The following is a 26,082-nucleotide window of genomic DNA, read 5'->3' as shown; positions in this document are numbered from 1 at the left end:
ATGGCCGCTCCTCGTCAGTTAAATTGCACGTCTGTCATGTTTGTCTCACTGACAGGTGACCGCCTACAGATATTAACTACGAGCCGCTCCGTCACTGACTGCTCTTATCCTGTCCTCTCCCTCTTCTTTCTCTCCTGTCCTCTCTGACTATCACTAAACTCTGGCTTTTGAACAATGCAGGAGAAATGTTGCAGACAGTTTATATTATCAGCCTGGGCCTGGGGCTTGTTGTAACAGTAAATGGGATGTGTTGTAACTTGTGTAAGTTAAACTGTATCTGTGTGAGTGAACATCGCGCGATGTGGGCAGCGGGGTCCAGCCACACGCTGCAACTGCTGCCAAGTACTAACGGCTTCTAGCCCTGCCCGTTGGAAAGAGTGTGGGATATACCACTACTAGGAATGGGAGGGGGGGACTAAATCTTTTAAGATTTAAATAGCACATTATTGCACTTTTATAAATGAGCACCGCTTACATTGTGCTTTTAATAAATACTACTGCATTGTTCAAAAATTATTAATTGTCTCAAATTATTCTAGGGGGGTACAGCTTTATTGAAGGGGGAGTCATGTCCCCCCTGTCCCCCCCGGGATTTCCGCCCCTTGCCCCGGCAGTATCTAGGCTAACGGCTAATATGCTAACTATTATTTTTATGTCACTAGTCACTTGAAACAAATTTAGGACGATAGGAGACAGGTTGAAATAAACCGAAATTTCCCTTTAATCGGACCAGCGTTTAATACGCAAAATGGGGTCAAACCCCACTATTTAGAAATATACGGTATTATTATTGCCACGGGTTATTTGAAATGGACAAAGGTATTCTTTACTGGTGAGTTAAGGGAGAATAGCTATCATGTAATTAAAAAAGAAAACCTCTCCGACAAGGAAGTAGAAAGCCTGACGTGCAATGAATGGAGACCTATTATCCCGCTTGAACACAGATGACTAAATTCTTTCAACAATGTGACTCAAAATAATGATAAAATAGATTTTATTGATGTAAAATAATATGCTGATGGTGACATTTTCCACCGGTCCGCTGCGCTCTGAGTCTGGTGTCAGTGACACATGCTGCACTGAGTCGCGCATCTGTCTGCTTGCGCTGCAGGGTTTTAATTTTTAGTGTTAAATCAAAAGTTAAACACTACTTATCAGCAACCAGAAATGTTTTTTCATTTGTGAATATTTTTATCTTAATTCTAGGGTTGCAAGAAACTACCTTTTCGCCATAATTTTTATGTTAACTTTATTGGACTTTTTTTTTTTTTTTTTTTTTGGTAGATATTTTAAAGATATTTTTGGGGCATTTAGCCTACATGCAGCAAAGGGCCACAGGCTGGAGTCGAACCCGGGCCGCTGCGGCAATAGCCTTGTGCATGGGGCGCCTGCTCTACCACTAAGCCACCGACGCCCCAACACTCGCTATCCTCTTCCGTGTATCTAACGTTACCTTGCCAACGCCTACGTCTATCATAGACATAATGAGGACGTAATGGAGGAGGAAATGAAATAATGTTTGCAGCCACACTGGTATGGAAGTGCGGAACGCTGCAAGTGTGTGTTCTACCAATCAGCGTTTTTCAGCAAACAGCCCCTCCCCTCAAGAATTCAAGGGAATTGGGGGGGTCACGTGATGTGGCGAAGCTAGGTGGACGCAAGTCCAGGGGCTCTCCAAACAAATCTGTTTTAAAATAATTTAAAACACCCAAACCCACTCATAACTTGATCGAATAATTGCTGCATGGACTTGAGATCCAGGAACAAGCCTCCTGGTCAAGAAAAAGTGAGTGAACGGAGCTTGTCAACCATCGGAAAAACTGAGTGTGACTACAAGGAAGCTAATATGACTGGGGGACCTCGGCCCGAGCGTTAACAAACTGAAAAAGGAGAATGACTTCTTCAGGGATGAAATTGACCAGCTGGAGAACTACAGCCAAGGCAATAATATACGTGTTATTAATCTACGAGAAGGCTGTGAGGGGAATGATCCTGTCAACTTTTTTGTCAACTGGTTACCGGCCACCCTGGGACCAAGACACTTCACGGAGCCACTGATAATCGAGCGGGCACACCGTGCTCTGGCACCCCATTCACCTGATGACCAGAGGCCGAGACCTGTTTTTATTCGCCTGTTTAAGTCCCAGGACCGGGACAGAATCCTTTGCATCGCCTCACAGCTATCCAGGGAAAAGGGTCCCATCACCTATGAAGGTAAACCAGTGATGTTTTTTCCCGACCTGAGCGCCACCTTAGTGAAACGGAGGAAGGAAAACGATCAAGTCAAAAGAGAAGTCCGATCCAGGGAAATCCTGTTTGCATTGCTCCATCCCGCAACACTGAGGATCACGCTCCCCGATGGGAAGAGAAGACTCTTCAAAGTGGCGTTCCTGCGTGATTCCTCAGGCGACTGACAGATCGGACGAAAACCAGAGAACTAGCCACAGTTTGTAAGACTACCACACACCTGTTTAATACTGTCGTCAGTCCTGATAGACACTCTGAATAATTTAAGTCACAACAGTAGGTTAAGATTCCCATTTATTTCCATTTAACTGAGACTGATTGCATACTAAACCGACTGAGTTAAAGGAGCTATATGTAAGAAATCTAAAGCAAATCGTTGTAAAATCATCCTAATATGTCATAGAGACTAAGGAATTATGTTCTTATAACATACTGATCTCACCGACAACAACAGTACAGCCAGAATATTCACATTTAAAAAACATTTTTACAGTCCGCAAATCATGTTTATGTTTTGAATTTGTGTTTTGGGCTGTTGCGCCACCCACCGCCGTCACACAGTCAGTAGAGTCTCAGCATCAGTTACAGTTACAACTGAGCTACAGCAGCACGGCAAGCAGCATTAGCAGTGTCTCGGTACATAGCATTAGCAGCCGGCTTCTCCTCAGCTGTATCCCGGAAGCAGCGTTAGCAGTGTCCTGGTACATAGTATTAGCAGCCGGCTCCTCCTCCGCTGTATCCCGGCAGCAGAGAAGCCGGACTTGCTCGAACGGTCCACTGGAAAACCGAAGATCAAGGACGCAGCGATGTGGCCCTGCCACGGCAGCCGCCCATGGGCAAACAAATCAGTCTCCAGCATGCTGCTGTCCAGCAACCTCACATCTGTAGGGGAGGGGGGGCGGACACGACTTGTGGCAGCATTTTGAATTTGAGTGCAGTAACCGTTTTGGCCACATTCTTACATACAGCGCCTTTAAAGCTACTGCATTCTCCTTTTTTATTTTTCCCACTCAAAACGGATAATCGCAATCACCAGTCTGTTTTCAGATAGAGCCCTGGACAGCCAGGATGGTGACATGTTTAGTTTGATAGGTGCAAAGTGCACATCCCAGTTTGAAAGGGTAAATGGTGCTGAAAGTTCAGTGTTCAAGAGTAGGCATTTAGGTGGGGGGTGGGAGGGGAGGAACGTCCTTTTTCTTTTTCCATTTTGTTTCTTCGTAGTTTTGTATATGGTCAGTGCTTTAGTTTTTTCTACTTTGTTGTATGGGACACATCTATCACATGAACGGGGTCATATCTTTGTAAAAACATTTGCTGTTGATGAATAGAGTAGTGAAATTTGTTAGGACCCTCTTTGGAAGAGGGTCCTAACACATTTTAAAAAAACTGCAAATAGATATTGCCTTTATACAAGAAACCCACCTGACACTGCTGGAGCATAAGAAATTGAGGAGGGACTGGGATGGACAGGTAATATCATCATCCTTTAACTCTAAATCCAGGGGAGTGGCTGTCTTAATAAATAAGAACGCCCCTGTGACAATTGGAGAAACCATTGTTGATACAAAGCAAAGCAGCCAAAATCACCTTAGACTTCATGAAAGAATTAAACTTAACAGATGTATGGAGACAAATGCGTGATTATTCCTTTTATTCTGGTCACCACAACTCCTTTACTCAGATTGATCTTTTTCTATTGTCAGCACAGTTGATTTACAGAGCGGTAGAATCTGAGTACTTATCTAGAACACTGTCAGATCATTCACCTTTGACCCTGTCCATTTATATGCCAGAAAAAGCCACTAATTTGTATAGATGGCGTTTCAATCCCACCCTCCTGTAAAAACCAGACTTCAAATCAAATCAAATCAACTTTATTTATATGGCACTTTTCATACAACAGTAACACAAAGTGTAGGGCTGGGCGGTATGACCTAAAATTTATATCACGGTATAAATCGAATCCCTTCACGGTAACGGTATATATCGCGGTATAAATTTAAGTGTAAAAGTTATAATAGAAGTGTTTCTGAATGGGTTTTGTAGTCCCTTAGCAAAGCTAAATTGATTTAAAAAAACAACAACAACAACAACAACAAAAGCAAAGATATAATGTATTTTTTAGAGCATTTATTGTGCAGAATCAAAACTCAAAATTAAAACCCAGTACTCTATGGTGCAAAATGTCCCCTGGGATCTATATCAAAAGGTAATTTCCTTCTTTTAGCAAAATCCTAAATGACTGAGTTGTGTTTTTTCCACCTGGACCTTTATGCTCTGCCATTTCTCGTCTAATCATCACGCTGTAACCTGTGACAGGCTGCTATGATACCACAACTATCACACATTCATATATGGAGTTTTTTGTGGAGCCCCTAGCGTCACATAGGTTTACATTACCAAAGGTTTATGAGAAACTCTCTTGCCGAAAACCAACTCCCGTGTGCGCACAGCGAGAGAGAAGAGGGAGAGACGCTGTGCTGCTGCCAGAGGAGACACTGAATGAGTTCCCTCTGAGCGGTAAGTCGCTAAAAGAGTCTGAGAAGTCCAGGGCTGTTCACTCACTCACAAGTTCTCCAGCAACACATGTTGCACGTGCCACGCTAAATCACAGACGTGAACCAGCTCCTCTTGCTCCGCTGTCTCTGTGCTCGCAGCCATTTACACACTGAGGCAGGTGCGATGACATCATCGACAATAGGACGGTAGAGCGCAAATCTCTACCGTGGGCCAAATTTATATCATTTCTACCGTCTACTGCATATACCGTGCAGCCCTAACAAAGTGCCTCACAGAGGTTAAAAACAACAAAGATCCAAAACAGAAAACAAAAAGAAAAGAGAAAACCCAACCCTCCCACCCCACAGAGATACGTAAATATATATATATACGCACACACACACACACACACAAGCTATCACTAAAGAGACATGGCCTAGCACCGAGACCCAAGGCAAGGAAAAAGCCACCTCTGGGGGCCGTCCACACCGAGAGGGCCCGTGGTCCACGGCCACAGGGAGCACCGCCATAGAGCCAACCCGACCCGGGCAGACATGAGGCCCCACACCGAGGTGCAGTGCCCTACAGCCACCCAGGTCAGAGCGGTCTCCTGACGGCACCCCCATCGGGAGACCAGGAACAACTCTGTGTGGTAGGCCCCCATGAGGAAACACTGGAGCTAAAAGCTGAGGGACTAAAACAGTAAGGTAAGATAAAAGGTATAAAAAGAACCAAATAAACAAAAAGCTATTTAGCTCATAAAATTGAGTTAGTAGCTAGGTAAGAATGATCTAAAACAGAGACATAAAATGCATCAAAACTAAAACCTATAGGCTAACTAAAATAACAAAAGATAAAGGTTAAATGAGATAAGAACGTAAAAAGAGGAAGGGTAAGAATATAAAAAATAAATAAAAAATAGATAATAGATGGATAAATCGGTTATAAGAGGAATTTAAAATAGATAAATAAAGAGATCAGTTAAAAGCCTGATTAAAAAGATGAGTCTTGAGCCCCTTTTTAAAAACATCAACAGTCTCTGCAGCTCTGATGTTCTCCGGCAGGCTGTTCCACAATCGGGGGCCATAATAATTAAATGCCGCCTCCCCGTGTGTTTTAGTCCTAACTTGTGGTATGGTTAAAAGGCCGGTGCCGGAGGACCTCAGGGTCCGTGAGGGTTGATATGGTAAAAGCAGGTCAGATAAATAAGAAGGCCCAAGACCGTTAAGACATTTAAAAACTAATAAAAGAACCTTAAAATCGATCCTGAAGCGCACGGGGAGCCAATGCAGCAATTTTAAAACTGGTGTAATGTGCTCCCGCCCTCTGGTCCTCGTCAGCACTCGTGCAGCTGAATTCCGTAATAATTGTAGATTTGAGATACTCTTTTTGGGAAGACCAGAGAGCAGGGCATTACAATAATCAAACCTACAGGAGATAAAAGCATGCATCAGCACCTCCGTGCTGGCCTGAGAGAGAAACGGGCGGACTCTGGCTATATTTTTAAGGTGGTAGAAACCTGCCTTTGTTATGTTTTTAATATGTGGAATAAAACAGAGCTCAGAGTCAAAAATCACACCCAGATTTTTTACAGATTGTGTTGGTTTAAAATCCTGTAGTTTTGGTAAAAGTTTCCCTCACTCAGGACCAGTGACTAAAACCTCTGTTTTGTCCTGGTTGAGCTGCAGGAAATTCGCTGCCATCCATGACTTTATATCTAAAATGCAGTTAAAAAGGGCATCAATTGGCCCTGTGTCATCAGGAGACACGGCGATGTACAGTTGCGTATCATCAGCATAACTATGAAAGCTGATGCCGTGCCTCCTGATGACGTCCCCCAGAGGAAGCATGTAGAGATTAAAAAGAGTTGGACCTAAAATTGACCCCTGGGGAACCCCACACTTTATTTCATGGGTTCCTGAGGAACATGTATCCATATTTACAAAGAAGTGTCGATCAGTAAGGTAAGAGACGAACCAGTTAAAAACAGTACCAGAGAGGCCGACCAGGTGCCTCAGACTATTTAATAAAATGTGATGGTCTACTGTATCGAAGGCGCTGGTTAGATCCAGTAGTACCAAGACTGTGAGTTTATGGTTATCTAAATTGCACCTGATGTCGTTTAAAATCTTTAAAAGGGCTGTCTCGGTACTGTGGTTCATCCTAAAACCAGACTGATACTTCTCTAAAGTGTTATTTGTATTTAAAAAATCATTTACTTGGTTAAAAACCAGTTTTTCTAAAATTTTGCTTAAAAATGGTAAGTTGGATACAGGTCGATAATTATTAAAAATGTTGGGGTCTAAATTGCTCTTCTTCAGAAGGGGCTTCACCACTGCCGTTTTCAAGGAGGCCGGGAAGACACCTGTCCGAAGAGAGCAATTCACCATGTACAGTAGCTGTTCCTCAAAGAATCCATAAAATGTTTTAAAAAATGGTGTGGGACTTGGGTCTAAAAGGCAGGTTGTGGGCTTTACTTGGGAGAAAACTCGACCAAGTGTCCTCGCATCAACCAGGGCAAAACTCTCCAGTGTTCCCTCAGGTAAAAGCAATGATCCAGGTGTGTCGACAGTTAAAATCTGTTGTAATAAAAGACTGGATCTGCTGAATAAATTGCTTTATTTTCTCAATTCTCATTATGCACCAAAACATTTTACTTTGTACAACTTGAAATGGAAAATACATAAAATAATAATGTTGTCACAGTACCAAAATTGGGACCCACGGTACGATACCAGTGAAAGTATCACGGTTCTGAGTAGTATCACAGTACCACAGCAAAAATTAGGCAGATGTGCCTTTTGTCATTTATAAAAAGATAAATCACTTTTCTATAATCCATCAATGATATTTCAATGGAATAAATTACTTATTGACTTATTCATACTTCAAAAACAGTATCAATAAGTGATTAACATAGGTGGGATCAAAATAAAATAAATAAATAAAATAAAAATCAACCAGCCACCCTCCTCCCCTGACAAGTAAAGAACAGTCCCTAAAGTGCGCTCAGGTTTGTGGACCGTTACCTGCCACAAAGAGAGAAATGTGAACGGCTCGTTTCCCTTCCCCTCCCCTGCGTACCGCCACGGCTCGGCTGTTCAGGTACTTCTGGACAGTCGTGATGCCAACAAAGAGGAAAATATTGGACCTGGAGCCAGGCTTCTCCGTCGCCAGTAAGCCGTACTTGCGCCGCGGAGCACTATGGCCGTCGTATTTGACAGGAATACGTATTACTGTCTGTGACCCCCGTTCAACCCACAACCGTCAGGATTCGCCTGCTGCTGGTTGAAATCTGTACTCGCACAGCGTGCTCCTGAATGATTTTTTTTTCTTGCACAACACTATTTTTAATCGCAAATGCAGTAAAATGCTCGCACCGTACAGCTCTCTCGAAAACAAATCACTGTAGCATATAAACAAATCTAGCCTACAAGTAAAAATATTAGGTATTCTACGTATGTTAGGTATTCTAGGCAACTAAGAAAAGAAGAACGCTCTAGAACAATTAATTCAATTCAAACTGAAACAGGCTCTGTATCATATAACCCAACAGAAATTAATGATACATTCAAACAGTACTATACATATATACATCAGAACCACCAGAAAACCTGAGTAAGATTGATGAGTTTTTGCCCATGGTTGAACTGACCAAACTTGGCCAAGAAGAACAAAATAGTCTCGATCTGCCCTTTCCACAAAAAGAAACTGAGAAGGCCCTGAGCTCAGTACAAGCAAATAAATCGCCAGGAGAGGATGGATTTCCTTCCAAATTTTACAGGGAATTTAAGGATTTACTCCTCCTGCTTCTTATGGACGTCATTAACATAGCGTCTAAGACTCAAACACTCCCTGACTTATTCTCTGCTGCCATAATTACTGTGATTTATAAAAAAAAATAAATAAAAAAAAATAGAGACCGATTAAAATGCTCTTCGTATCGGCCAATTTCATTGTTAAATGGGTCAGTGACAAATAAGGGTTGGCAAGATGAGCAATTCAGAAATATCTTCAAAAATAGTTTTAAAAGCATGCATCAGATTTGTTAAAATGTACATTCTGTATTTATGTTGGTTTTATGTCATTTGAAATGACATTTGCACCATTTTTTTAATCAAAAGTAAGACTGAATGCTCCTGAAAATGTCAAATGGTGTAACCACAAAAGAATGATAAATATTAAATATTTTGTCCACCTACAGTAGATTTAAGTGTACTTATAAAAAAAACTTTATTTTAAAAGCATTGTTGAAAGCAAATTGAAATAAGATTTTTGTAGTATTTCTATATTTTAATTTTAATGCATTTTGGCAATATTGAGCAGGACATTTCCCAGAAACACTCCTTTTTTCTAAATAATGCTTGACAAATTATGTAAAATTTGTTAAAAAAAAGTGTTGCACTACAAAAGTCGATTACATTTATTCCACATTTTACTTCACATTTATTTTCATGTATATAATCATATTTTTAATGAAAAAATACCAGTTACACCAAATGACACTGGGTTGTGTTAATTGGTGTAACTGGTATTTTTCATAAAAAATGATACACTGCCTGACCATGTTCCTTCTACAGTCAAACACCATGTTTGTTGAAGAAACTGACACTGAAAATGAAATATGACAGTCAACAAGGTTGTAGTGAACTTTTTTTTTTTGTTTTTTTTTTTTGTTCAGTTTTATTTTTTCAGTTTCAGAAAAAAAGAACATCTGACAACAGTGAGCTCATTTCTTGTACTGTAAATTCTTTGCTGAAAAAAACATTTTACAATCATGTTTCATTTTAAAATTTAACTCATGTTTTGTATCTTAAGAAAAAAAGTCACCTGACAACAACTCATAAGGGTGAACTTGTCTACTATTGTGAATACGGTTGATAAAAATTTAGTGAGAGGGAAAGTTCAGAAAAAGGAACATCTGACAACAGTTCTTTGCTAACAACAGTCATTTAATTTTAAAATGTAACTCATGTTTTATGTTTTGTATTTTAAATTCTGATAAGAGAAAAAGTCACCCGGCGACAATGACAACAACTCGTAAGGACGTAATTGGCCCTTGCTGCAGCATTAGCATTAGCACTCTATGACGAGCCACTTTTTCCTGGTTAGAAACTGCCATCTAATGGGGAAAATTGATTTTAATTATTTAGTTTGATTACTTTAGTTTTCTATAAATGTATTATATATTGTAATGAAATAGCAGAAATGTAAATTGTATTTTACAGACAGAAATTTTAATGTTTGAGTAACATTTCTACTTTAAATGAATTATTGGATTTTTAGGTACTTTAAAGCTACTGTACAAGTTCAAAAGTAGTTTTTTTAAATAATACATCTTTATTTAGCATCACAAACTACTGATATCTAACAAATTACCATCATAAACTGCTGATATTTGACATAATTGGCCTATAACAGAAAGGCTTTTAATAGGAGTCAAATGTTATAACCGGTTACATCATTTGACATTTAATTTTAAAATCAAATTTGACAGGCATTACTATGGACACCTGTGTAAGCACATGGCCTTAGTCTCAATATTTCAAACATAATTTTTAAAGTAAATATTCATTTTTTATGATGATTTATTAATGTTTTCCTAGGGTCATACCATTTGACATGTAAACTTTCCAAACCTGACCAGAGTCTTAAAACGTCAATTTATTTGTAATTTTAAGAGATTCTAACCTTGTCATACACCAGTTGTGATCATCAGGGATCCTTCTCTGTAATACCATTTCCTGTCTTTCTTTACAATATTAACAAAACAGCCTCTTAAATGGTGGTTACACAACTTGACACTTCATGTAGTTTACTTGACTTTCATGATTCCCCAAATTAAATTTCATATTCAGAACAATTGTATTCCATTACTTTTATTAGGGATGCACCGAAATGAAAATTTGTGGCCGAAGCCGAATAATTTTAAGCACTTGGCCGAATACCGAGTACCGAATACCGAATATCGTTGTTTAGTTTTTCATTAGTTTTTGCAGATGAACCCCCTCTAGATTAGTGTTGTCACAGTACCAAAATTAGGACCCACTGTACGATACCAATGAAAATATTATGGTTCTGAGTAGTATCACGATACCACAGCGAAAATGAGGCAGATGTGCCTTTTGTCATTTATAAAAAGATAAATCACTTTTCTATAATACATCAATGATATTTCAATGGAATAAATTACTTATTGACTTATTCATACTTCAAAAACAGCATCAATAAGTGATTAACATAGGGGGGATCTAAATAAATAAATAAAATAAAAATCAACCAGCCACCCTCCTCCCCTGACAAGTCCCTTCATAAGTAATGAACAGTCCCTAAAGTGCGGTGAGGTTTGTGGGCCGTGAACGGCTTGTTTCTGTGTTCGGCTGGCTTGGCTGTCCAGGTACTTCTGGGCAGTCATGACACCAAGAAGAGGATATTATTGGAGCCGACTTCTCCGTTGCCCGGTAAGCCGATGGCCGCCGTAATTGACAGGAATGCATTACTGTCTGTGTCTGTGACCCCCGTTCAACCCACAACCGATGGGATTCGCGTTTCATTTCTGCTGCTGGTTGAAATCTGTAGGCTGCTCGCACAGCGTGCTGAATGATTTAAGCCTATTGTGCTCGCTCAAAACTATTTTTAGTCGCAAATGCGAGTCCGGTGACGGGTGGATCGCCACACTGCCGACATTTTACTCCGCCCGTCATGGCACGCTGTTTGATTGCGTTATCAAAACACACCGCTATTATTCGGCCTTGCTTTTAACTTATTCCACCGAATATCGAATGTGTGTTTTTTTGAAATATTCGGCAGAATATTTTAGCACCAACGGACAGATTTCATTCCCTTTTAAGTAGATCGAGTTGACAGGGATGCCCTTTGTCTCCAGCACATTTCGTCTTAGCAATTGAGCCTTTAGCTGAAGCAATTAGACAGGATCCTGGCATAAAGGGCTCTCAGGTGGGCCAGACAGTTCATAAAATTAATCTTCTGGCGGATGATGTTATTTTGTATTTAAAAGACCCTGGCAATTCCCTTTCCAAATTACAAACTATATTAAATACCTATGGTAGTATTGCAGGTTATAAAGTGAACTTGGATAAAAGTGAAATTATTCCACTTACGAACTTTGATCATTCTGAACTCCAGCGTGCTAGCCCATTTAAATGGCCTTCGAATGGTATAAAATATCTTGGAATAACTGGCGACAACAACCTTAAAAACCTGTACAAACTGAATTATCTCCCATTGCTCAGTAAGATTGAAGATGATTTACATAGATGGAAGGGCCTGAATGAAGGCCCCAAACCAGGTCTGCATAAATCCAGAACGAAATGGGAATCAGATCTTAATATTACAATTGACGAACAACTTTGGACAGATCTGTGTCGGAATAGCCACTATTAATGCCCAATATAGATTGATTAATTATAATATTCTGCACCAATTATACATTACCTCAGAAAAAATACATTCATTTAAAGAAATGTGCTTCAGATGTACTATTGAAGTTGGTTCCTTTTTGCACTGTACCTGGCTGTGTACAAAAGTGAGGCCTTTCTGGCATGACATCTGCTCCATTTTAACCAGGATCACAGGAGCTAACATTCCACTGAACCCTGAACTTTGTCTTTTGGGGAACTTTTGAAATATCCGTGGTTCTCTAAATAATGCGCAACTTGAATTCATGGAAATTGCTCTTTGTGTGGCCAAAAAGTGCATTGCAGTATCCTGGAAATCTGATTTCCCTATCCCTATTGACAGGTAGTCTTCAGAGATGAATAGCTGCATCCCCCTGGAAAAAATCACATATTTTGCGCACTGGCGCAGCTACTCCTCTTTCCCACCTCCGTCCCTCCTACCTGCGCAAGTCGGAAAGAGGGAGGAGAGAAGGCGTGGAGTGGGTTTTACACACATCACACCAATCAAATGAGCCCCTCTCCTCGCCCTTAAATGCGCCGCGTGAAGGCGTAATGAGAGTTTACTCAATTTGCCATGGCAGAAGAGAGCAGCAGCGTCAGACGGCCAAACTTCTCCCAGGAGGAAACTGATGCTTTGGTCCAGGAGGTCCAAGCTCACAGTGTCTGAATATACGGAACTGCGAGCAGACCTCTACAGGCTGATGATGCAAAGGTAGCCTGGGAGGAGGTCACCACAATTGTAAATCAATGTTGGCTTTCTTTCTTGCGCGTGCGCTCTCTCTTCCTCTCTCGCAGTCTCACTCTGTTTCTTTTCTTTTGACTTTTCTAAGATGACAGGTGCTGAATATATACTCCCTATCTGATGCTGTGGCTGTTTGTGGTTGGCTGAGGGGGATGTGAACTCATTAGTTTGCAGCTGTGTTAATCAAATCAAGTTGGGTTTCCATTACGAGTGCCAAACGTGCCAAATGGTGCCAATCCCCTTTGATCTGACATCAGATGTGACGGGACAGTCGATATAGAAATATATGTGCTGATTGCAGATTGTTGCATTGAATAGTGTTTTTTTGGGTATTCATTGCATTATTGATGTGCCTGATATTCTGGAAACCTGCCTGTGAGGTTTTGGTGACGTGTGAGCACTGTCTGCCGGTCAGCCAAACTTCACCAGCTGCGCTCCGCCTGCGCTGACAGTAGACCTAGTTTCAGCTGGCGAGCTTTTAGCGCACCTTTGGCGAAGCCTTTTGGCACGAAACTGTCACTGCGCCAAGCTGGATCTGTCGACACCTCCACAACACTACAATACAACACCTTTTGAAAATTTGGAAGCCATACTTAAACTACATAGGTTACACCAAGTAGTCTTGTGTATTAACTTTGTGTGCTGACCTTCTTTTTTTTCCTTCTTAGGAGTGGGGGTTTGATCCATGTTGTTATATTGATCTGTATGTTTGTATGTTTTTATAAGTTTAAAAAACCAAAATAAAATACTCAAAAAAAAAAAGAGAGAATTCAGGGGAATCTGAAAAGTCCTACCCCCCTACTAGGTACTTTTTTCAGGGAAAGTTTGGGGTTGAGGGAAAGTTTTTTTCCCAGGGTGGTTTTGGTGCAAATGCGCCGAGGTTTTTTAAAATCCCGGGGAAATGATAAAAGTTCCTGCGGTGGAAAAGGGCTATCGACTGAGCTGCAGTGACAGATGACAGCGTTTTGAAGTAAATGACGACCAGTCGAACTGTAAAAATAGAAATATCGATTGTTTAAGTGAACAAAATAATCATAAATATTAGTAAAAAAAATATATGTTAGAGTCTACAATCTATGCAGTCATAACTTTAAGTTAAACTACATGCATTGCAAAATAACAACAGCAGAGATGATCTTTGTCTTTGAACTCGGTTAGTGGCGTTTGTTTTATCTCCAAGGTAATAGATATAAAAGCAAGAGGGTCAAAGTAGAGGGATAACAATTACAAAAACACTTGACATGCTGCTGTGTTGTGCTGTGGCCTGTTCAATTGCTGGAATTTGTTATTTACGTGACAATGCCTGAATGCAACACAGGCTCCGCTCCAACTGAGTGTGTGTGTACAGTGCCGTGCTGCACTGCTGTGCGAACGGCGTGTTTGACTGTGTGTAACAGCAGTCTTTTGATGGTAGGGTGAACACTGGATTATGCTAGTAAAGAACAATTTGTATGATTTGTTGTCCAACCATGTTCGAAACACACTCCAGTGTGATGGAGCCAGGCGTTTTTATGGAGATAAATTAAATAATTAAATAATCAGTGATAAGTAACGTGCATTCATTGTTTTATGTTAATGTCATACAGTGAGTATTCGTTTGTGTTTATTTGTTCTATGTATACTATCTGGCACACACTTTTGTATACATTTCTAGGAGGGTTGGGTACTGAAACTCAGTACTTTCACTTAAAATGAATCGGTGCCAAATTTCGGTACCTGAGGTGGAGGCGGAGCGAGAGCGCATGACTTGCACCTCAGACTCAGCAACAATGGCGACAAAAAAAAATGTGCAGACAAAAGTTAACGTGCAGCACTGTTCCTAAATGTTCTCAATAAAATGTTGAAACTAAGAAGTTTAGACTATGGGCCTGAACGACGAATAGTGCGTCCAAATTCACACCCGTTCTTCTCTGTGGATTTTCTCCATGACCGTGCGTCATAGTGAGAAGCCACGCATATCACGTGAAACAGCAAAACTGTAGCTTTCCGACGAGGCCAAGCACTGGTCGGTAGTCCAATGTTTTCACAGCAAAAAATATTGATAAATGGGGCATCGGTGGCTTAGTGGTAGAGCAGACGCCCCATGTACAAGGCTGTTGCCGCAGCGGCCTGGTTTCGAGTCCAGCCTGTGGCCCTTTGCTGCATGTCATCCCCTCTCTCTCTCTCCCCCTTTCACACTTAACTGTCTGTCCATTCAAGGCAAAAAATGCCCAAAAAAATATCTTTAAAAAAAATAAAATAAATATTGATGAAGTTTCAATAAATTGATGTATAACAGAGCTTTCATACAGCTTTGCACACACATTACTGTTGGATGGATTACTTGCGAGCACACGCTCGCACAGAAATGCCATGCATATCACATGAAAGCGCAGGACCACACATCATTGTGCTGTCATCCCATCACGCTATAAATCCAGATCAATTGTCTACAAAATAAAAACCTGACAAATTTCTTTACAATCCATTATACAGATCTTATTATCAGTCACTTCATATAGTGAGGAATATCGTATCTTACCACGTCTTAGGCTTGCATGTGTTTCTCCCTGTCTATCCACATTTGTAGTCCGGCTTTCAAGATGCAAATATCTCCATATTGTCCAGTTGACACTCCATCAAACTTTGTATGACAAGACAAGTGCGCACTTCACCTTTGCGCACCCAGACAACTGCAGCCTAATTATGCATGCTGACAGGGCCGTAGTCACCATATACATTGAGGGGGACACGAGCTGTTGGTGTTGGTAGCGCTTTTTGTTTAGAAATGTTGTATTGTAGTTTTATTGTTCATTGTTGATATGTAGATTGTGCTAAGCTAATGTTAGCTACTGAAACAAAGTCTGTTGCCATGGCAACAGTAAACATTCATGTTGCGGGCTGGGGGGACGAAAGCAGGGTGCAACATTGTAAACATTGTAAACAGACCAGAAGTCAGTACCATCCAACCTGTAAAGAGGGCCACAGGAGAAGATTTACTTTAGATTTACTTTTGTTTACTGTTGCCATGGCAACAGATGCTGTCTCAGTAGCTAATGTTAGCTTTGCGCAATCTACATATCAACAATTAGACAGTCTTTAGATGCTTTGCTTAACTAAAGACTGATGACTTTCTCCCTGATTTTGTGTTTAGATGGGCGGATACAATTTCAGAGTTTAAAAAAACTCTGCTGGGCAGGGCAGTCCTTCGGTGCCTCGCTGAACTCTTGTGCTCTTAAACATAGTCCCACTAGAAACACGTGTAGCGGTACAAAATGGCCCAGTCGTGCTTGCAGAAAACGCCGTCAGAGTTAGTGGCTGTTTGTTGCATTTGCGGCGACACGTTCTCGCCAACTAAAAGAAACAAACATAATCTTTTACAAGGCCATGACTCATCCGTCCGGCCGGACTATAGAGGGAATCGCCTTGTTGTTTACAAATACTTCCGGGTAGAAAACCAGCAGAGCTTTTAGCTATATATATATTACATTTTTCACATCACTGTTTCACCATTTGGACTAATCCGATGTTTGTAAAGTCTACAAACACAATGATTGAACAAACATTACTATTTCTATGTGCAAGTTTAGCTGGGCTAACCGTTAGCTGTTAGCCCTGTTAGCCCTGTTAGTCCTGTTAGCCGTTAGCGGTGTCTGTAATAGGTAATAACTCATTTAAACGGTCCGTGGAAAAAAATATCTTTTCCAGCGGAGATCTTAGTTACAACATGATTGACCTAGCAAAGCAGTTTTATGTTGCTATGTGTGGTATTTATTCAGTTTTGGGAAATCACGATGTCTAGAAAGCATCAGTGGCTGCAGCTAACAGGGACAGCTAACAGCAGCAGCAAAGCTAACATCAGGACATCATCTGTTAAAAGCCTCCCGTTGTCGGATACGACATGAAACTACTCCAGTTAGCTCAATAATGTTGTAACTAAGACATCCGCTGGAAAAAATATTTTCTTCACGGATGAGCACACGTTTGATAAAACGGAGTTAAATCTCTCGGCATCCATTTTCAAGCTCTCTGTGTGTTTGTTTCCTTGCTGACGAGAAAAGGAGGAGCGCACATTTCCGAGAAGGCGTGTCCTTTTCAAAAATGCAAGAGGCGTTGCTTTGTTGCCGGTCGTTTTCGCCGGTGTGTTAAACACACTTTAGAAAGGAGTGTCCCCAGACTATCAGAAGGCGGAGGTCTCTGATTGTCTGGTGGCGAGACTAATCAACAATGAACAATAAAACTACAAAACAATATTTCTAAACAAAAAGAGCTACCAACACCAACAGCTGTTCCATCAAAGACCTTGACCGGGGTGTTGCCACTTGTCATATCTTACAACAGTTAACGTAACTTCACTGAAGCGATGTAACCTAACTAACAGCTCATAGAAAGACTGCGTGCTCTTACTTTCACATGTGGACATGACGTCATCAGCTGGGTGATCACGTGCTATCCGAAGATGGCCGAGTGATACGAGTGCATTTCCGTTCGGACCAGCAGGAAGTTTGTTTCAAAACTTTGTGTGTGTAAAAAGCAAATCCACACGCGTAGAACTGAGATCTACAAATGTTTTTTCAATTCACAAATAAAAAATGAGTTCTAGTCTAGTCTAGTTCTCGAACTGTGTTCAAAAGTTGTAAATGTTAGGAAGATATTCACAAATGTTTTTCATTTATTTGCAAATTAATTTAATGTATTCACAGATATTTTTTTTATTTGTGGAATTTGTTTGTGTATAGCAGATCCGTTTTATAATTGCAAAATATTTTTGTGAATTGACAAATCTTTTTTTGTATTTGTGGAAGGTGTTTTATATTACACATATAGATTACAGATCTACACACAGATTGTCGATCTGTTCACACACATAATTATGAAACAAATCTATCTCCATACGTTTTCCTCTGATGTCGAGGGTTGCCCGAAAGTACCTGTGCGTTTGTGCCACAAGCTCTCCATCAGAGCGGGTGTTCAGCACCGCGGCCAAAGTTGTCAATCCACTACATGCCCTGCCCCAGCTGGAAAAAGTAAACATGCTGGTTTTTCTGGCGAAAAACCTTGAATAGTTTTGAAGCATATGATGCTGCTATAGTTATCATTATAGTTTATTTTTATTTCATTTTGAATGAGGAGTAGCCTGTTCTGACGGACAGAAAAATTCGGACTTGGAGAAGGTGAACTTTTCAAACTACAGGAAGGCTCTAAAAATAAACCAATGAACAGTATTTCCTGTTGTGTTCTCAGGATGGGATTATATATGCCCATTTTTGGTTATGCCTTGTTATTTATTGTTCTGTTTTTCGTATTTGATGAGCCCAAGTACTGGATGCTGTAGAGCTGTGCTTTTAATTTGATTTATGTTGATAGATTCTAAAAATAAACTAACGGACAGTACCCGTTGTGGTCTCAGGATACGCTGTATAGCACACGTTATCGTTACTGCTTTTGTTATTTATTGTTACATTTTTTATCATTTGATAAGCCTATAAGTATTGGATGCTATAGGGCTGTGTTTTAATTTAATTGATTTGTGTCGATTACTGTACTGAAAGTGGACTATAGCCCACAGACAATTTGTTGTTATTTCATTCTGTTTGGTTGACTGCTGTATTTGCACTTTTTTAAATATTTATTAATAAAAGTTGTTAATGTTACATGTTTTCTTGTTATTTTTCAGTATTCTTAGTATTCTTATTCTTATGTAATGTTTGCTATTCTGTTTCTGAACGGTATAGGCGCATGCCAACATTTTGGCGACTCCCTCTGAGCCCTTCAAAGTGATTTTAATTAGTCACGGTAATACCGTATACCCCGGGAAAATGTGGGGAAAGTTTAACGGTAACAAAATTTGGATGCTGCCCAACTCTAGTGGCCAGTGCACTTCTCTACGCTGCAGTGTGCTGGGGAGCAGCTTGACAGACAAAAACATCAAGCGTTTGGACAGGCTGGTTAAAAAAGCTGGCTCAGTGCTTGGACTGGACCCGCTAAGAACTGTGGTGGAGAGGGGCGCACTGAACAAACTGAAAGCTATAATGGACAATAGCAGACACCCTCTCCACAGCACCCTGGAGCGGCAGAGGAGCAGCAGCAGCAGTCGCCTCATCTCAATGCGTTGCAGAACAGAGCATTTCAGAAGATCCTTCGTCTCTATGGCAGTAAGACTGTTTAATACGTCCTGAATCCAGTCACACACACACTGACAAATTTTCACAACTGGACTGGACAGTGTAATGGACGATTCTATTTCAAGTTAATCTCTATTTATCTACTTATTTTAATGTATTTTATTTTGTTTTTTGTCTTTTGTGAGCTGCTGGACAGCTGAATTTGCTTTGGGATGATTAAAGTTCTTTCTATTCTATTCTATTCTGTTCTAATGTATGAACTTGCCACAGTATGAACAGTGGTTACATAAGCTTTAGAACCAGCCACAACTTAGCCCTGTGCAAGAGTGACTGTCCGCTAATGGACTGCAGTGTTCACAGCTTCACCTTTTTAGTATTGCATCTGTGGTATGGTATGGTATGGTATGGTAGGGAACGGTTCTGTTGGTACCATTCTCAACTTTTTACAATGGAAACTAGGGCTGTGCGGTATACCGGTTCGTACCGAAAACTGGTATTTTATTTTGTTATGATATGAATTTTTCATATACCGCAATACTGGTGAATAGCCCAAACAAAGTCTGGAACGTGCGCAGCGGGAAAGTGTTTAAGCAGGGACCCATTTCACCGCTGTAACCACAGGTGTGCTAGAGCTGGTGAGAGTGAGAGTATAGAGAGTCCTGAAAGCGACGCAACTGTACACGATAACCCAGAAGAACTCATACCAAAAAGAGCAGTGTTTCCCCTATATGCAACTAGCAGCGGTGCACCGCCGTTTACAGTTGTCCTCTGACACACACACACACACAGGTGAGCAGACTAGAGCACAGCTCGGGCAGCATTTTCCTGACTGAAGCCGACCCGACTCCGGGACAATTATAACTGAGCACAGCACTAATGGAGCAAAGCCTGTGTTCTATTCAGGCGTTGTCACGTAAATAACAAATTCCAGCACTTGAATAGGCCATAGCACAACACAGCAGCATGTCAAGTGGGCCGAACCCGAGCAAATACCGTCAGATACTGTGCAACCGATATGATTTTTTTTTTTTTTTTTTTTTTTTTTTTTTTTTAAATGTGATATGAAAATTTTGTCGTAGCGTCCAGCCCTAAAACAGAAAAAAACGTGTACGGAACTGAACTGCACTATGGGGCTTAAAGCTCAGTGCACCAGCTTCCTGGTAAAGGGTGGCAGGGAGGTCCCCAGGGACCACTGGTTACACCAGAATTCAGGAACATGTAGGATATTACTACAGACATTCCTCTTGTCTTTCAGTGTAATGTCTGCTATGACAGCAAATGCTGTATTTGCTCATGTCAGTGATAATGGTGATTTACCATTTAGGGAATGCACCTTGTGGTTTTTTTTCCCACTGAAGGTCCTCTGGTCTGTATGAATTATGAAATGACCATTGCGTGTCTTGATTAAAAATAAAATTAATTAATTAAAAATTATTTGGATTTTATGTACCTGGGAGAGTTTTAATTTACATTGGCAGGCCAGTCAAGAACATCCTATGTATGGGAAATGCTGAAAACATTTCTTCCCTTTTGCCTTTTCAGGCATTTCATGTCATCTTCCATCTTCGACAGTATTGCAGTTTGGCTTTCAGCTTCTTTAGCATTGTTTTTTAGCTCTTAGGTCTTTCAGTAATGCAATTCATCTGCTAGTTTTACGTTTCAGCTTCTAAGTTTTTGAGCAGTGCAGTGCATGCAGTGCATTTGAGCTATACAATTTTTGAGGCATTACATTTGATATTATTTTCAGCAATGCCTTTCAATTCTTTTTACCTTTTTCAAGCTTTTTTTCCACAGGAAATGCCTTTTCTAGTCTTTTTTTCAGTCTACACAGCAGTCTGTAAAATTTCAATCAATGGTACATCTCTGAAATTATCATTTTTACATTTAAGCCATCATCTTTCTGTCAGTGATCTTTTGATTGATACACTTTAAATGATACATCTCAGAGAGAGAGATAATAATTAAAGCTAATAAAAGCCCAGTCTATTAATTTAAGTTCATGATACTCTGGCTATTGATTGCACAGCGGGAGTCTCCTCCCTCCCATAGTTGCTTTTACAAAGTAAAGGCATGACATACCCTGATCATGTATGATATACCCCTCTCTGCTCTCTGTTGTAGAGGTGATGCTTTCAACATGTGAATTAAAACTACTTCTGCAATAGCAACAAGTTGCAAATGGCCAGCTAACCTTTAACATTTCTCTTTTATGTTGCCCTACCAGTCAGCAGCCAGCTGCCGGGGTAGCATACACACATCCCACCACAGTGGCAAGTTACACAGTTCATCAAGCACCTGTGGCAGCACACACTGTGGCGGCGGCCTATGCTCCCACTGCAGCCACAGTTGCCGTAGCTAGGCCTGCCCCTGTCGCTGTAGCAGCTGCTACTGCTGCAGCTTATGGAGGATACCAGCCAACCCACGCTGCCACGGACTACGGCTACCCTCAGCGCCAGCCTGAAGTCCCTCCACCACCACCACCGGTCACCTCGCAAAACTACCAGGTACACTACAACTTTTTTTCCCCTCAAGGCATCTACACAGATTACATAAAGTATTAACATCTAGTTTTTGTCATTTTGATTCTTGGTAGTTGCACTGGATTTACATGTTTATTTCTGAGGTTGGGGGATGGGACCAGATGTTCTGCCGTCATAATCTGCAGTGACCACAGGTTATATCTATACACCATTCAAACAGTTAATTATTTGATATTTAATTAAGCAATAGAAATAAAATAATATACAAATGAATGTATACATGAATATATTAATCCACCAATTAATTCCATACCTAAGTATAGAATTTGAGTGTAGGTTTTATTAGGCAAGTAGAAAGGTAATTCTGTTAAGTATTTGCAAACATTTTTCCACTGTTTCCTTTTGCTTCATTCACTATCTATTAGTGGGCAGTAAGTGTATTTTGTAATAAAAGCTACACATTTGGTACCTGATGTAGGTTTGTATAAAAAGTTTCTATGTAGTATAGCAAAGTTTGGAATTTGAGTTGAGTAATTTTTAGGTTTGGAAAAAAGAGTATGGAAAAATGTGTTTTCATACTAAAACCCCTATTTTCTAAAATATGAAATTCCAAATTTCTAAAAATGAATTGATCATAGGCCTGCAAGCAGGGTGTTTTTTTTGGGCAGGCAGCCAGCACAGCAAAAAGTTTCACCACTATGATAGATAATGAGGGCCAGAGTGAGCTTGTTGTCATCAAAAGCCATAAATCTGATGTGTGACTGAACGCACACTCCTACAAAGAGCTGTACACACCAGCTTACAAAACAACTTTGCCCCATTTACCTTATAACTACACCAAATCCAGACATCCTCAACCAGATTAGTTTGGAAGAAAATGCAGTGTATTTGAATTGCTTATATAGCATCACAGATAACCCAATATAGCTGCAAGCTGAAATCCTGGGTTCTTTGAACGCGGGATTCTTTTTTTGAATCAAACGAAACCTGGTCTGAACATTCAGATGCTAGTAAAAGACTTGGTAAATGGACTTGCACTTGTACAGTGCCTTTCTAGTCTTCTGACCACACAAAGTACTTTAAAACTACATGTCACATTCACCCATTCACACCACGGGTGTGACACCATACAGTAGCCACCTGCTACTCGGTAACCCTTCACATGCACTCACACACTGATGGAACAGCCATCAAGAGGAATTAAGAGTTGAGTGTCTTGCCAGGGCTGTACAGTGCGACATATGTCACACGTGATGGAAAAAAATGTTTGCGAACGGAGGGAAAAGCTCTTGTCATCGAGTGTCTTTGTCTCTGTGGGGGAGGCGGGGCTATGGGCTACACACACACAGTGCCGTCTTCGTGAGGGGAGACAAGGCGGAGAAGAAAACAGAGAGTTGAGCGTAAGAGAAAGACAGGGAACTTGTTCCTAAACCAAATGCCACGGCCCCTGTGAGGGGAGCCCAGTAATTTGGACAAGCCAGTATGCCGAGTTTGTTCTAAAACCATCTCAACAAAAAGAGCGAATACGACCAACTTAACTGCACACCTGAGAGTGAGAGACAGACAGTCTATTTCTTTGTATATATAAGGTCTTTATTTATTTTGGTATTTTTACGTGTTATTTCGGATATTTAAATTTTCTATTTTGCATTCGTAAATATTCTTGTTAAATAAATGTTTAAGAGTTTTTGAGCCCTCAAAATATATATCCAAGATCCTTGTGATGGTACATCAACTCACAGTTGGTTGGATGACACCTCCATCATTGCTTGAGAGCATCTGTTTCACTTGCACTGGCACTATGCAGTTATGGGATTTGGGTAGGAACCCAGACGCAAAAAAGACTTTACGGCATACGTCATATCCCCCTCCTCGTCATATTCCCTCCTCTCTTTAGAGTGGTGTAGCCGACCCAAGGTGAACTAAGTTAGACGTGGTTGTCATGGCTGAAGCAACAAAGATAAGCAAGAAGGCGAAGGAGTTGTCCGAGGAGGCAAAGAAAAGTAAACGGGAGAGCGATAAAACAAGAGCTCGAACAAGGATTAATATTGGCCCGGCTTTCACAAGCTGCCAAGAGCTGAAAGAGGAGGAGGGATGCCCGACCGACGGTGACCTGGCGCTGTAACTGCTGTCCCCCCTCTACCTAGGAGACTTACTGTCTACAGGTCGGCTGCCTCAGGTACATGTTCAGATAAAGTGTTAGCCTACATACAGACAGCTTTCATTTTAGTTTGTCTTTAACACTTTGCTGTTAGCACCGCGAGTGCGATGTGCTTGTGTCGACCGCGATCAAAAATCATAATAGCGGTGAATGAGAGACTGTGGACAGAGCAGATTGAAATATGGCTTTCTACATGCTGATCACATGTATTGATAAAGTATTGGCTTGGCTGGCAGAGGTTTTATTGCACTTACTCACAATAACAAGCGTAGTTGTCGTCAACAAGAGTAATCTTGAAGTTATATTCCCTTCATCTGCACTGCGGCCTCTCTGCTGTGTGTGCGCTGTGAGGGGTGACATGCAGAGAGCAGGAGAGAGGCTGCAGAATGATGATGAAACCGAAACTTTCAAAAGTAACGCTGATAATGGCGGAGCTTACTATTATTACAGTGTTGATTAAACTTGCATTGGGTTGTTTAATACCGGGTCTCGGTACCGATCCCTGCCCGGGCGTTTGATGAAGTCTCCTGGTTGGCCGGTGATAGATTGGTGTCAAACTGTCGTTACAGCCTGTCCGAGCGGTTCATGCCAGGCTCGAATCAAACCCCCCACTGGTGATGTACGCATAGTCTCATTTGATGTTGCTCTATAAGACTCCAGAATGTCATCGCATTATTTTTTTTCTCAAAAGACACAGGTGTCAAAGCCGTGTTGACGGGAAAGAGGCAGAGGAGAAAACCGCAAAATCACCTGGGGCAGTGCGGGTGGGGCATCAAGGCCACTGTGGCCTTAAGGCAGATATTTTTTTTCAAGGGCACAGGGCCAAATGAGGAGGGCATGAGGGTCATGGCCCTCGTGGCCCTCGTGAAATTCCTGCCCTGGCACCAAGGCAAAAAAGAGATGAAGGAGCTATAAGTCAAAATGTCTGGTAACCACTCAAAGTTTAATCTTTATTTATAAACTCATTATGCTATAAAAGTTTAATCCGAAAAGTAACTACTAAAGCTATAATCTTTTTGTTCGTTTTGATAATAAACACGTTCCTTTGCAACACATACATTTCTATTCATGTTGTGACCACAACACCAAGCCCCCCGCTCCGGAAAAGATTTCAGGCACACAAATCTTCCGTACTCCACATTTCAGGCACAAATTTTTTTCTTGCTTTAACCCCTGCTGTGTAAATTTTGGCTTGTAATTTAAGCTTTTCATTGACCTTCTCAACAATAAAATGATAAATATATCCCTCCAATGCATAGTTTAGGCCCTTTTGGTAACTTCTCAATGACATCCGATCGTTATGTCCCCAAAAATTATCACTTGCCTCCTGTGAAATGCCGTGTACTGTGACACCTGCCGTAGCGCCGGTCACTGAATGTTGATAGTTTGTCCAAGTGAGTGGAGGGGGGCGTGGCTTAGCCATAGGTCAATTATGACAGTAGCTACTTTATTTAAAGGGAAATTTCGGTTTATTTCAACCCGTCTCCTATCGTCCTAAATTTGTTTCAAGTCACTAGTGACATAGAAATAATAGTTAGCATGTTAGCCGTTAGCCTAGATACAGCCGTAGCGTCAGACCTGCTAAAACGTAATTGAACGGGCATCCTTTCAAGTGCACAGTTAGTCCACTAAACAAGCTTTTTCTCCACAAAAACCGCCTCATATCGTTAGGATAAATGTCAGAGAACATATAGAAAACGACATGTAAACGTGTGTGGTTGTTGGCACCACACCTTACCGGTGTGGTGCCATGTTTGTTGTTTACCATTTAGCTAAGGCTGCAACCAGTCCCATTCCTTGCAACAGAGGTATTCCTCTTCTGTGGGCATTGGGGTACAGCATTCACAGGTAACGTTACACCACCAATCTCCAGAGCTAAAGCCTTCCAGCAGCCATTCCTCTTCTGTCGTCCTCTAACGTTACCTGTTGTCTCTCTCTCTCTCTCTCTCTCTCTCTCTCTCTCTCTCTCTCTCTCTCTCTCTCTCTCTCCTCCTCCGTTCTTCAATTTCACAAAACTCTTCGTCAGTGTATTCTGGCTCAAATAAATAAGGGCGACCATCGACTCTCGATGTGGAAAGCCTATATACTAACATTCCACATTTAGGTGATCTTCAGAGTTGTTGTCTTACCTTACGGTGTGTTTATCATTTACCTCTGCTTCCCAAAGCGCGGCCGAAATATCACGAGAACAAGCAGCTATCTCATACCGTGCCTGAAATCTCGCGAGAACAAGCAGCAGCAGCTGCAAGGCAGAACTGGACAGTAGCCTGAAAAGTTCATTCATTTATTTTATGAAAGATTTATAGAATAATGGCTGACTTTTTGCCAGACTTCGACTTTGTGGAGGAGGAATATGATTTTGCAGAGTTTGATGGCCGCCCTTATTTATTTGAGCCAGAATACACTGATGAAGAGCTTTGTGAAATTGAAG

The 26,082-nt window shown here is 41.0% G+C and overlaps 1 protein-coding gene across 2 annotated transcripts in view; it reads left to right on the top strand.

Moving 5' to 3' along the window:
- zfr (zinc finger RNA binding protein) overlaps positions 1-26,082 on the top strand; it is a 68,241-nt gene that overhangs the window by 4,291 nt on the left and 37,868 nt on the right. For both annotated transcript variants that reach the window (XR_013492068.1, XM_033620285.2), the window contains exon 3: positions 21,235-21,514. Coding sequence is in view for 1 of the 2 variants with exons in the window: in XM_033620285.2 (XP_033476176.1) it covers positions 21,235-21,514 (280 nt within the window). In the remaining variant the exon portion in view is untranslated. The remainder of the gene's footprint in view (positions 1-21,234; positions 21,515-26,082) is intronic.

The sequence above is a fragment of the Epinephelus lanceolatus genome, chromosome 9 (assembly GCF_041903045.1).
Source record: "Epinephelus lanceolatus isolate andai-2023 chromosome 9, ASM4190304v1, whole genome shotgun sequence".
NCBI lineage: Eukaryota > Metazoa > Chordata > Actinopteri > Perciformes > Serranidae > Epinephelus > Epinephelus lanceolatus.
Note: the sequence above shows the minus strand (reverse complement) of the source record. Positions and strands in the feature narration are given on the sequence as shown.